Genomic DNA, 11,740 nt, shown 5'->3' on the forward strand with positions numbered 1-11,740 from the left:
CCCTACCTCTCCCTGCGAGTCAGACACCCCGAAGTCCCCGACTTGCGTGCTCGACTCCGGCTGGACCTGAACCTTGGCACCCGGCACGAGCATGCCGTCAAGGTCGACCACACGGAGGAGGAAGTCGCGGTAGCCCGGCTCCTCGAGTTTGAGCTCGTTGAAGGAGCGAACGGCGATGGTTCCGCTGGCAGAGACCTCCAGGAAGCAGATATCCCACCAGCTGCCAGCCTCCTCCTGGAGGAGGGAGGTCAGAGAATGTTCGAGACAGGTAGGAGGGAGGGAGGGGGGTGAGATGAGAAGAAGAGAGAGGCATGAAAGAGCAAGAGGAGGAGAAGGTGGTGGTGGTGCTGGTGGTGGAAGAGGAGGAGGAGGAGGAGAAGGGAGGTAACGGGGGCCGCACTCGTCCGCAGCAGTTGAAGCTCCGCGCTCCCTCCCATGCCATGTCCTCTGGTGTGTAGAAGCGAAGCTCTGCGTTGGAGTTGGACCAGCCGATGTCTCTTCCTCCCACTTTGTACGCTTCGCAGTGAGCGTAGATATGATAGCGCCCGGGGATAAGGCCGGACAGGAGGACCTGATCGACTTGTTAGAGAGGGAGACGTAGAGAAGGGAAAGAGGGAGGAGCGAGAAGATGAGGAAAGGAGAGCAGAGGAAAGGAGAGGGGAGGGGGGAGAGATGAGAAGAAAGATTAGATAAAATGAGAGGAGAGGACGAGGACGAGGACGAGGACGAGGAGAAGAGAGGAGAGGACGAGGGGGAGCGAGGAAGGGCAGCAGGATGCACAGCACATGGGAGGGGGGGGATGGAAGGGAGGAGGGAGGAGGGAGGAGGGAGGAGGGAGGAGGGAGGAGGGAGGAGGGAGGAGGGCTACCGATATCGGCCCGAATCCTCCTTCAGTCGGGGCGACCTCGAACTTTGCGTTCTCCAGCGTCTGCTGGCCCATCAGGATATCCTTGGGGATATCTAGGCCCTCCACGCCAGGGGACGGGGACTTGATGTTCCCCTCCGGCGTCTTGACCTTGAGGAATACCTCGTGCGGGTACTCGGCCCACGTCAGCACGATCCTGACCTGCCCGTCAGGAAGGGGAGGAACGAGCGGCACACAGATGCTCTTGGAAAGATCTCCATGGACGTCGAAGGTCGCCGACCCCTGGAGGTCGCCCGAGTCCTCGGAGGAGGCGGGGAGCCTGGCGATGGCGGTGAGGCTCTTCCTGAAGGGCAAGTGCAGCATCTGCGAACCCCTCCCGTCCGTCCTCGAGTGGCTGTTGGGAGGATGGAACTCTTCCTCCGTCGATTGGTCGTGGACTTCGACCAGGGCTCCAGCACACGGGAGGCCCTCGGGGACTTTGCGAACCAGCACCTCGAACTGCGTGATCCTCGCTCCGCTCAGCACGCGCACGAGGTAGTCGACGACGTCAGGAGGGTTCGGGAACTTGAGTGTGTTAAGCTTCGAGAACAGGACGACGGACTGCCTGCCTCCTCTACCTGACGACCAGTTGCTCGATCCCCAGGACAGTAGGATTTCGAACGAGCCCAGTCTCGGTCGGCGGAGGGAAGGGTCGAGGGACTGCGGGCCGAGGCACCTCTGGGGATCGTTCTTGCTCACCTTGACGTTCCACATCGCGTCCCCGTCCGGAGTTTCAGCCAGCTTCGACTCCACCTCCCTCACCAGCGAGTTGTAATTAGTCTCGTAGCGGTTGTACGGGGTACCCTCCTTGTAGGACTCCCTCAGCGACAGAGACTTGGTTCGATCCGCGATGCAGACCTCGACGTCTATCTCCAGGGGGGTGTCGAACCTGATGCTCCCCATCTCCACCATCTTTTTGAGCTCTTCGTGTTCTCGCTTCCAATAGTAGCAGAGCTTCCTTCCCGGATGGAGGTCCGGGTTGTCAGCGTGAGCCTTGCCGGGGGACCTCATCCCGAGAGAGTTGGCCGTGCTGGGCCTGCTCTTGAGAGATTTGTTCATGTTCAGCTCAAGAATTCAAGATAATCGCGATAGTTCCCAACAGTCGATGGAGGGTTTGAAACCGCCGCGCACACGTCCCGCGCCGACAATCACCAGCTCCTCCACGCAGACGCCATCAACCTTAATGCAGCGATCCCGGTACCCGTCCCTAGATGCTCTGCATGCTGCTCTGCACACAATCAGGTACCCTCACTTGCAACCCCTGGATAAGCTTGAGATCCCACCTTGCAGTTCACTTTCAGTCCTCTGTGTCCTCATCCTCTCCTCGTCCTCCAGACCCTCTCCTCATCCTCATGATCGACATACTCTCATGACCGCCATGTCGCATCCTCCACCTCCTCTCGCCGTCTCCGCCATGTACTCATCGCTCCATCTCCATCAGCTTCGCCGCTTCTCCCCTACTTTCCCAAGCTGCATAATCAACCGTCGACCACCCCCCCTTCTTCACCCCACAAACTAGCCCAGTGAGTACCCCTACACAATACCCTCTGACCCACCCTTGAGTTCCTCCCGCAAGTTAATTACAAAAGTACCCCTCAGGGTCCAAAAATGAGACACCCACCCTCCCTAGACTGACACACCCCCCTTTGTACATGATGTACCCCCGAATCCTCTACCAACATTGGTACCCACCACTACCCCTACCACCCCATTCGAGTGACTAGAGGATTGTGAGGCTCGTTTTTTTACCGTACTGTCGGAGCCTCGATGTGCCTCCCGTCCCCAGCTGCGTGAATCGAGCCTGAGTCGGCACAGTCCAAGTCCGATCTCAGTAGAGGGCCCGGCCCGGTGACTGTCCGGTCGCCACAACACGGTGCCTTTACTCAAAGCACCGTCAGTCGGTCTTTACTCTCATCAGTCGGTACTACGCGCCGACAGCCCGGCCCGGGCCGCTGCGTGACTGAGTCACTGCTAGCCGCGCTGCCGAGGAGGGCTTGACACTGACCAAGTTGAGGTTGCCGGGCCCGCCCGGGCCACGTGCCCCGGGCGGTCACCGTGACGGTGCACTGCCGAGCCTGGCGGCCAGTCACTCAGCAGGCAGAATTACCCCTGGGTCTCAGTTCCCTGAGGCGGACCTGGTGACTGGACTCTAACCATGTTGGGGCGTGGGGTTCGGCAAGCGATGCTGGCGGGGGGCTGGCGATGGCGGGCGATGCACTCACAGCCGGACGTGAGCGAAGTCGTTGAGCTGAGTACAGCAAGAGGAGGGGAAGTGAAGGTAGATGTGCGATGTCTGGATGATCCTTTCTCAAGTTTGCTGGCAAGCTCGGAAAGCTCAGGCAGTTGGTCAATCTCCCTCCCTTCGACGAGGTGTTCTTCGCCTCTCCGTGCCGTGGACCACTCCCAGCCCTCATGCTGGTCGCAGATGTTTGGGATCGCTCGCAAGAAGATGCTAGCTTGCATCGACGTCGAGCTCAGGAAAGCGCACAAGAAGAAGAAGTGAGCGAGTCGGTACTCTTGAGTTGTTGAAAGCAAAGCGCAGATCGGAATTGAATGCCTTGGATTTTGCAAACGTGCATAAGCTGTCTCTCCTGGCGTTCTCCTCCTCCATTTCCATCCCGCTGGGAGAGGTCTGAAGTGGATGTCCAGCTGCTCGTTCCCTGACCCCGATCCTCTAACCAGGTGCTGAAGCAGAATGAGAATCTCCTGAAAGGGCTTCACGACTTTGAGAGGGTCTCTAGGAGCCCTCTCCTCGATGCCTGCAGTCCTGCTCACGCCTCCCTCAGGTAGCAGCCGAACTGATCTTCGAGGACTCGAGACGGAACAACGGTCAGGAGCTGGACAATGTGGGAGGGAGAGTCCTGTTTGATGCTGGCGAGATGAGACTGCGACAATGCAGGCGACGGCAGGGATAACGGAGCTGCGGAAGCAGATTGTGAGCAGCTCGACGTGCGGCCTTGTCTGACAAGATGGCTGATGACTGGCAGGTGTTCGACCTCAAGGATGCGTCATCCAAAATATCCAAGTTGAAGAACAAGGATGAGATCATGCTTGTGCGAGTCGATGCGACGCCCGTGTGGTCTGAGCTGACCGCAATCTCCTCAAGGTGCACAACACTGCTCTGCAGAAGTCGAAGGTACTGCTGGCTCAACACAACAACGACATCAAAGTGGGGCAGATTGCTGATATACACATGTTTGCTGACTTTCCCCCCCCTTAGCTCATAAGGAACTACGTCAAGAGGTTCCGATCTCTTCCTTTCATCGATCTGAGGTCCTCCTCTCCCATCCTCCCTCCTGTTTCCTCTTCCTTCTCCCCTGTCACTCCCTCCTCCCCCTCTCCCTCCCAGTCTCCCCCTTTCTCCGCTTCCCTTCCTCCGCCCGGTCTGCCCTACTCTCTCCTCTGCATGGACTTGGGAGACCTGCTAACTCGTGCTGCAGCGTACCTCTCTTTGTGCTCGTCGGAGCTCCAAACGTGGGAAAGAGCAGCATAGTGAAGGCGGTCTCGACTGGTGAAGGAGAGGAGGAGGAGGGGGGAAGGCGGTGAGACGAAGGAGCAGGGGAACCGGAGGTGGCGGACTACATCTTCACCACCCGCAAGATCTTGCTAGGGCACATCTATGACACTACCTATGGAGGCTGGCAGTGTCAGGTGAGGAGAGGGAGCAGGGGCAGGAGTAGCAACAGGGAGCGGGGAGCGGGGAGCAGAAGGGATAGGAGCAGGAGTAGGAGCAGTAGCAGCAGCGGCAGCACTTTCGAGATTGTGGAGGCACAGGCAGGATGGGTGGAGAGAGGGAGTGGGAGACGCGGGCGATGCTGAGATGAAGATGGAGGTCATGGACACGCCGGGGGTCTTGAGCCGCAACGACGAAGACAGGAACGTGATGGAGAAGATGACGGTAAAAGGCGAGGTAGCCGTTTGCTGAGTTTGACAAGCCGTAAAGATTGCAGCAATGGAGAACCTCCCGTCGAACATCATCTTCGTGACAGATCTCTCAGGTTGAGTGGCGAGGGGGAGGAGGAGGAGGAAGAAGAGGAAGACGTTGGAGGAAGGAGCAGGACGAAGAGGAGGATGAAGATCGCGTTGACTTGCTTCACAGAGACGAGCGGGTCGAAATCAAAGTTGGAGCTGCAGTTGGCGCTGCGGCAGGACTTGAGGGGAAAGTTTCCGAATAGGTGAGAGAGGAGAGAAGAAGAGCTGAGTAGAGGCCAAGAGAAACGGGAAGGAAGAGGAGAAACGATTAGTAGTGGATAGATCACTTGCAGCTGCTCTTGATTTTGAAGATGATGACGTGACGACGACGAAGACAATTTTGCTGTTGTTGTTTTCGTTGGTGGTGATGATATATTTTGCTGCTGCTGCTTCTGCTGCTGGTAGTGGTGGTGAAGATGTTGTTTGCGATCATTGTATTGTTGATTGCGATCATTGTGTTGTTGCTGTTTTCCTTCGCATCCTCCTCCTCCTCCTCCTCCTCGTTACCATTTGTGACGTTTCATGTCGCAGGAGATGGCTGGATGTTATCTCAAAGGGCGACCTCCTTGAAATTGACCCCAGCGAATTCGGGATAGAAAATGTTCAGCTCCTCCTTTCCGCCCCCTTCCTTCCCCCTTTCGCTCTTGCTCCCTCCTCTCTCCCCCTCCCCTTCTTGAATCCCTCTCCTCCTTTCTGCGCCTCCCTCATCAACCGATCCACCCACACCCTCGTCCTCCTCTTCCTCTGCTGCTCCTCCCTTACAGATTCTACTCGCAGGCAGTGGTTGTCTCCTGCATCACCGGGGATGGGCTGGAGAAGCTGAGGGTTCTGCTGAAAGAGCAATCGGGCGCGGGGGGGGGAGCGGAGGAGGAGCGAGTAAACGTCTCAGGCTGATTTTCCTTTCTCTGGCCAGTAGGATACGAGCATGGACATGTTGGAGTAGTCCTCGAGCAGCGGGTTGTACCCGTTCATGCACGCGGTCCTCTCGGTGTCGCCGTACCTGCTGCTAGATGAGGAGAGAAGAGAGAGGGGAGGGAGGAGTGACAGGACGACAGGTATGGTTGAGACGGAGGAGGAGGACTGAGGAGGACGACGGTAGAGGAGGGAACGGAGAGCGAGCAGCGAGAAGATTCAGATGCTCAGCCGGTGGAGGGGAGGAAGTTCAGAGAAAGAGCGGGAGGGGAGGGGCAGGGGAAGTGGAGGAGGTGAGATGAGGTGATGGGGAAGGAAACTCACCTGGAGCAGAATTCTTTGTGTTTGAGGACAAACCCCTCCCTTCCTGTTAGTTTCTTGTACAGGCCTGCATGCTCAGTCATGAGGGTTGTAGCAACGTCAGGTCTGACGTGACAGACGGTGAAAGTCGGTAGGATGGAAAATATCGACCAAACCTGCGAGGGGATAAAGAGGGGTAAATAGAGTACCAAGAGCCATGAGATGGGAGGAGGTAGAGGAGGAGAGGAGATGATAGGAAGGAGGAGGAGAGGAGATACAGGAAGGAGGAGGAGAGGAGATGATAGGAAGAAGGAGGAGAGGAGATGATAGGAGAAGGGGGGAAGTGGAATCATACAAGGGAGGAGGGGTCACGAAGAAGCGAGGGGTCCGAGACAGCACGAGGTAGAGGAGAGGAAGAGAGAAGGAACTGAAGAGGAGGTGAAAACCCGGAGCAGGAGAGCAGAGGAAGGGAGAGCAACCTGGGCTGGTCAGGTAGGACTTGTGAAATCTGCTCCTCCCGTCCAGCTTCGACTGCACCACCTGATCCTCCGCTCAACCATAGGAACGACAAGACAAGTGGTGGGAAGGATCAGACGGAAATGGAGGGGACATGTAGTGGAGAAGATCAAGAAGAGCATGAGCAAGCCGAGCGTTCGGAAGAAGAGGAAGCAGGAAAGGGTTGATGCGGAAACGAGGAAGGCAAAAGGGATATGGAGAGAGCGGTGGCTCGCCATTACCGGAGCATTTATCCCTGGGATGGCGTCTGGCAGGAAGTCAAAATCTGCCAAGACGACGTGGACGCGAGGAAGAGAGTCAGCAATGAGCTTGATCAAACTGCCAGGAAGGAACACTCAGAAAGATCTCGCTCCTCCTCCTCCTCCTCCTCCTCCTCCTCCTGATCCTCCTGTCTCACTGCTACCCTGTTCGTTACTCTCCTCCCTCCCCCCCCCCTTCCCCGGCTCTTCCCAGTGTCCGCTCACGCTCCTCCCCATCTCCCTCCTCCCTCACCTATGAGCACTCGTGGGCAAGAAGATCTCTTGGTGGCGCGGCGTCAACTTGAGCCACGAGAGGCAGCGGGTCAGCAGCTTGCCGTCCATCACCCGCGAGGGAGTTCGACACTTGAGCCGCTTCGAGTCCGGGCAGGCAAACACGTTCAGTTCGTCCCACATGCCCGAGTCCTGCAGGTAGCTGCAGGGAAGGTAAGACCGAGAGTGAAGCAGGAGGAGGAGGAGGAGGAGGAGGAGGAGGAGGAGGAGGAGCAGAAGCAGCAGCTGCAGCAGCTGCAGGAGGAGGGAGAGACATACAATACCATCACACTTGCAGCAGGACCTCACCTGATGATCTTGTCATCCCTCAGCGGCCTCCACTCCTCCACGAACGCTCTTTTGGCCGCCTCCTCCGCTACGAACGATCTCTTGCCCTCCTCCACCAACGCTGCCTTGGCCGCCTCCTCCTTGCTCACGACGGCGACCTCGAAGATGTCTCCAGACTCTGACACCACGATCTTGTCGTGTGCAAGGTTGTCCAGCACCTCCATGCCGATCAGCAGCGTCTCTCGATCCTCCCCCTCGGCCAGAACTTGGACCATGTCATTCCCGCTCTTCCTCCCCGCCAGGAAGCTGGTCGCATCCGCGTGATGGACCTCAGCACAGGGATGGGCACCGCAGACCCTCCTCTTCTGGATGAAGAAGAGCTTGTGCGAGACCTCGACCATGCTGTACCTGCCAACGGCTCGTCAGAGGTGAACGCCAGGGGCTGTCAAACTGACTTCATCCTGTCGTACACGCTGCGATCGCTGCTCTTCACGTAGTCAAGGAACCCCAACGCAAAGGTTCCGTTCCCTCCTCCTATCTCGATGACGTGGAACTTCCTCCCTGGTGCCCCGAGCGCCTCGCTTGCCCTGAGGCTGTCCACGAAGTGACGGGCGACGCTCTGAGCGTAGAAGGGATGAAACAGCTCCGACGGAGTGAGCCATGCCGATCCTCCCTGGTCATACAGTGACTGCACCTTCACTCGGTACTCCGTCTCCGACAGCATCTCATTGAAATTCATGCCGGCCGCGCTGCCTCCTGCCACCAACATAGCGTAAGACTTGTTGGAGAAGGAGCAAGGACATGTGGCAGCACCTGGCATCGACTTGAAGTCTGTGACTGATCCCACCACGTCTTGATCTCTCTGGAAGTAACCTTTCCCTGGAGCATACAGCGAGTCGAAGACGAACTCCCGTACGAGTCTCCCTCCACTCTGTCCTTGCGGGGGAACCACTGAGACGATTCTTCCCGTACTCACACCCCGGAACCCCTCGCTCCTCCTCTCACTCAGCCTCATCCAGCTCTCCTCTCTCATCATGATCCCTCCTCCCTTCCGCCATCTCTCCCTCATCCTCCTCACTCCCTCTCCCCGCCATGCCGGGCTCCCCGCCAAGCGTCCGATCGCCATAGCGACCAGATGCCCGGGACCCGGGGCCCGGCCCGAGGAACTGAACTTAATTAAAAAAAAGCTCACTTGTTGACGGGCAGGATTCAGATATGCCAGCAATGACGGCAGAGGATTTGAAACAAGCGCTCCTCCTTGGCCTGCCTGCTAACCTACCAGCCTCCTCCTCCTCCCCACCTTTCTCGTCCTCCTCCTCGTCGTCGTCGTCCCTCTCCTCTACCTTCTTTCCCTCCTCCTCATTCCCTCTTGAAGTTTCGGCTCTCCCTCTCCCTCTCCTGTCTCCTCCCCTCTAACCTCATCCAGCATATCCTTGTAGCAACTGTGGCTGGTCAAGATGGCTTCCTCGAGAGGTGACCGCCTTGAAGCTGCAACGGCGATGAAAGACTTGAGCAGGTGTCGTCAACATCCGATGGCCCAACAGTCAAGACGTGCATCACGATCTTTACCTCATCCTCGTTGACGGTGTTGTGGCATGCAAGGAAGCAGCTTCCATCTCTTACTTGTGCCTGTGGCAGGGAATGGACTGGACAGCATCCTTCAGTTTGAAAGGAATGAAAGGACCCGACAGCTCGAGATAAAAATGGAGATGAACGCACCGGGAGCGTATGAAGTCAAGTTCATGGCCGACGGAGATTTCGTCACATGCGCAGCACTACCGTAAGTTCTGCGTCCCGAGCGAGACATCCTCGCGTGTTGACGTTCTCTGTCGTGAAGGAGGATGGAGGGATCCCTGTCCAACATCATCATCTTGGATGAGTTCCATCAGGTGCTTTGCACTGCACTGCCATGACGACAAAAGATAAGCTGTGAGCATGATCTTGTTGTTTCTAGGTTCAATATCTTCACGATGATCAGAAAGATATCTCTCAAGTCAACGTGGAAGACATGTTTGAGGTGAAGCAGCAAGACACGTTTCCAGTCAAAGACGAAGACACGTTTCCAGTCAAAGACGAAGACACGTTTCCAGTTAAAGACGAAGACACGTTTCCAGTCAAAGACGAAGACACGTTTCCAGTCAAAGACGAAGACACGTCTCCAGTCAAAGACACGTTTCCAGTCAAAGACGAACATATCTCTCAAGTCAAGGAGGAGCAGATCCATCATGGGCCGGAAGTTTCCCTTCTTATCCCATACGTCACTTCCCAGTCGGATGCAGACAGGGAGAAAGAGACAAAGAGAGAGAAAGAGACAAACGAGAGGATCCAAGAAGAAGGTCAAGTCGTACCAGTCGCAGGAGAAGTTTCGCCTACAGCCATCGAGCAACCTGAGGTCCATGGACCGTCGCTCTCCTGCATTGAAGAAACCCTCCACCCACGGCTGGTTGACGTCAGGAGCCCATTCAAGTCAAGTCTTTCCTTCATTAAGGATCGTACCCCCAAGTCAGTTCGCATCTCCGAGGAGGCGGTGGTGCACGAGATCCGCCCGTTGAGCGGGAGGGATGGGAAGAGAGCTCCTCTTACAGCCAAGGTCGATGTGGAGGCTGGGAGGACGAGAGGGAGCGAGGGTCTCCCTGTGCGAGCTGCCGCGAGGGAGAAGTGGCAACAAACTCCTGGCAGAGGATTTCTCTTTGGGGCGAGGGAGGGAAAATCAGGAGAGATGAAATCGATGCTGCAGAGGAAGGGCATAGCCGGAGGGAGCCCACCGAGTCCGAGGCCGCAAAACCAGACCTGCATGTCGGAGGACGAGTCCATGCTGAGAGTTGAGAGCGCAACGATGGAGCAAAGGCTAGGTCAGAATCAGAGGTCCTCGTCTCTACAGCAGGCTTCTCCTCCTCAACTGCCATCGACGTCTGCGCCACGACACAAGGTCTCTCCCCAGCAGCACAAGTCGGATCCCCCGCCTCCTGCAGTCGCCGAGGTCGTATCGTCGTTTCTCGGCCCGAAGTTCAACGACTACAAACGGACCCGCCCGATGATCGACGCCAAGAAGCGACTCCATGGCGGAAAGGAGGGCACCGACCCGCCGGCAGGCTCGCAGGAGGCGGTCAAGGATCTTGACCGCTCCATCACAACTGTAGAGGAGATTTTGGGCGAGATGGAGGAGCAAGAGACGAGCGACGTGACCTGGCAGAGTCATCGACGACGGCCGGAGTTGGAGGGAGAGAAGACGTTCGAGCAGTTTGTTGAGGAGAAGAGGAGGGGGAGAGGAGGGAGGGACGCTATCCTCCGCTCTCCTGACGTTTCCTCTCCTCCCCTGCTCGATCCAACTCATCGGTCAGGCTTCTTCTCCTCTCCTGCCTCCCAGAGCACTCCGGTCAATCGTCTCGAATTCTCCTCTCCTCTCCCTCCCCCTCCAACTCTTCCAGACAGTCCGATCCGTCGTCCAGAGCTCCCCTCCCCTCCCCTAAAGAGCAGGCCGTCGCTTGCTGCAGATCCACCCACTCCTCCTCCACCAACTCCCCAGAAGAGTCCGATTGTTCTCTCAGAAACCCCCTCTTCTCCACCGCAGATCGTTTCGCAGGCCGTTGACGCCCAGCAACTGTCTGACACCAGGGAACGGGGTTCCTTCAGGGAGCAGCCTGGCGGTTCCCCGGATCGCTCCAGGAGCGCAAGGGCCATGTCCGACATGTCGGATGAGACTCGCACTACAGGTGGGTCTTGTCGTGATGATCTTCCTATCTCAATTGCTGTTTGACGCTTGTTCCCTTGTTCCCTCCCCAGCATCAAGCGGGCAGCAAGGCAGCAAGGCAGCAACGAAACAGCCTCCGTCCTTCGAGCGAGGAAGGCGGTTCCTGCAGCAATACCAAGGTCACTGGATAGATTTGAAGGCCTTGCTTCTCCTCCTGCTCCTCCTGTTGTTTCGTTTGCTTGCTCAATCTCATCCCTCCCTTCCTCCTTCCTCCTTCCTCCTTCCTCCTTCCTTCGTTCGCATGATCGGCCTGCATTTCTTCAGATTCTTCTCGAGACCAGAAGAAAGATCAACACGTGATCACCTCTCTCCTCCCAAAACAACGAGTCACTCAATGTGCAGGATGGAAGCCAGGAAGATGAAGATACTGGGCAGGTTCGCTCCAACGACGACGACGACGACGACGAGCAGGAGGGTGGGGAGGAAGAAGAGGCAAGAAAGATAGGGAGCCTGAGTCCGGACAGCTCGATTGTTTCCTTCACATACGTGAGTGATGGTCATCTTTGCTCTTCCTCTTCCTCCTCCCCCCGCCCATCTGAATCTGCTGACTTCTCCGTCCTCCCTCCTCCCTCCACCCTCCTCCCTCCT

At 57.1% G+C, this 11,740-nt stretch overlaps 4 protein-coding genes across 4 annotated transcripts in view; 2 read left to right on the plus strand and 2 right to left on the minus strand.

Moving 5' to 3' along the window:
* GUITHDRAFT_162222 (hypothetical protein) overlaps nucleotides 1-2,385 on the minus strand; it is a gene marked incomplete at its 3' end in the record, with an annotated part of 6,013 nt that extends 3,628 nt beyond the window's left edge. The window contains exons 1-3 of the mRNA XM_005835955.1: nucleotides 869-2,385; nucleotides 401-571; nucleotides 7-234 (exon numbers count right to left, since the gene is read on the minus strand). Of these exons, the coding sequence (XP_005836012.1) occupies nucleotides 7-234; nucleotides 401-571; nucleotides 869-1,963 (1,494 nt within the window). The 5' untranslated portion in view covers nucleotides 1,964-2,385. The remainder of the gene's footprint in view (nucleotides 1-6; nucleotides 235-400; nucleotides 572-868) is intronic.
* A 674-nt stretch (nucleotides 2,386-3,059) lies between these two features.
* GUITHDRAFT_105115 (hypothetical protein) lies at nucleotides 3,060-5,148 on the plus strand (the record flags this gene model as incomplete). Its single annotated transcript, XM_005835956.1, has 16 exons — nucleotides 3,060-3,182; nucleotides 3,230-3,274; nucleotides 3,330-3,403; nucleotides 3,447-3,534; nucleotides 3,587-3,637; nucleotides 3,691-3,750; nucleotides 3,804-3,839; nucleotides 3,892-3,957; nucleotides 4,011-4,073; nucleotides 4,125-4,177; nucleotides 4,345-4,415; nucleotides 4,464-4,555; nucleotides 4,683-4,802; nucleotides 4,848-4,902; nucleotides 5,004-5,079; nucleotides 5,118-5,148. The coding sequence occupies 16 exons, from the start codon at nucleotides 3,060-3,062 to the stop codon at nucleotides 5,146-5,148; spliced, it is 1,104 nt and encodes a 367-aa protein (XP_005836013.1).
* Nucleotides 5,149-5,761: 613 nt separating this feature from the next.
* On the minus strand, nucleotides 5,762-8,527 carry GUITHDRAFT_136219 (hypothetical protein; the record flags this gene model as incomplete). Its single annotated transcript, XM_005835957.1, has 7 exons — nucleotides 5,762-5,876; nucleotides 6,113-6,176; nucleotides 6,568-6,628; nucleotides 6,826-6,922; nucleotides 7,097-7,276; nucleotides 7,423-7,809; nucleotides 7,857-8,527. The coding sequence occupies 7 exons, from the start codon at nucleotides 8,525-8,527 to the stop codon at nucleotides 5,762-5,764; spliced, it is 1,575 nt and encodes a 524-aa protein (XP_005836014.1).
* A 331-nt stretch (nucleotides 8,528-8,858) lies between these two features.
* The window catches only part of GUITHDRAFT_136220 (hypothetical protein), a gene marked incomplete at both ends in the record, with an annotated part of 5,144 nt that continues 2,262 nt past the window's right edge, over nucleotides 8,859-11,740 (plus strand). The window contains 8 exons of the mRNA XM_005835958.1: nucleotides 8,859-8,874; nucleotides 8,918-8,986; nucleotides 9,040-9,181; nucleotides 9,239-9,290; nucleotides 9,356-11,114; nucleotides 11,185-11,271; nucleotides 11,417-11,448; nucleotides 11,495-11,638. Of these exons, the coding sequence (XP_005836015.1) occupies nucleotides 8,859-8,874; nucleotides 8,918-8,986; nucleotides 9,040-9,181; nucleotides 9,239-9,290; nucleotides 9,356-11,114; nucleotides 11,185-11,271; nucleotides 11,417-11,448; nucleotides 11,495-11,638 (2,301 nt within the window). The remainder of the gene's footprint in view (nucleotides 8,875-8,917; nucleotides 8,987-9,039; nucleotides 9,182-9,238; nucleotides 9,291-9,355; nucleotides 11,115-11,184; nucleotides 11,272-11,416; nucleotides 11,449-11,494; nucleotides 11,639-11,740) is intronic.

The sequence above is a fragment of the Guillardia theta genome (genome assembly GCF_000315625.1).
Source record: "Guillardia theta CCMP2712 unplaced genomic scaffold GUITHscaffold_19, whole genome shotgun sequence".
NCBI lineage: Eukaryota > Cryptophyceae > Pyrenomonadales > Geminigeraceae > Guillardia > Guillardia theta.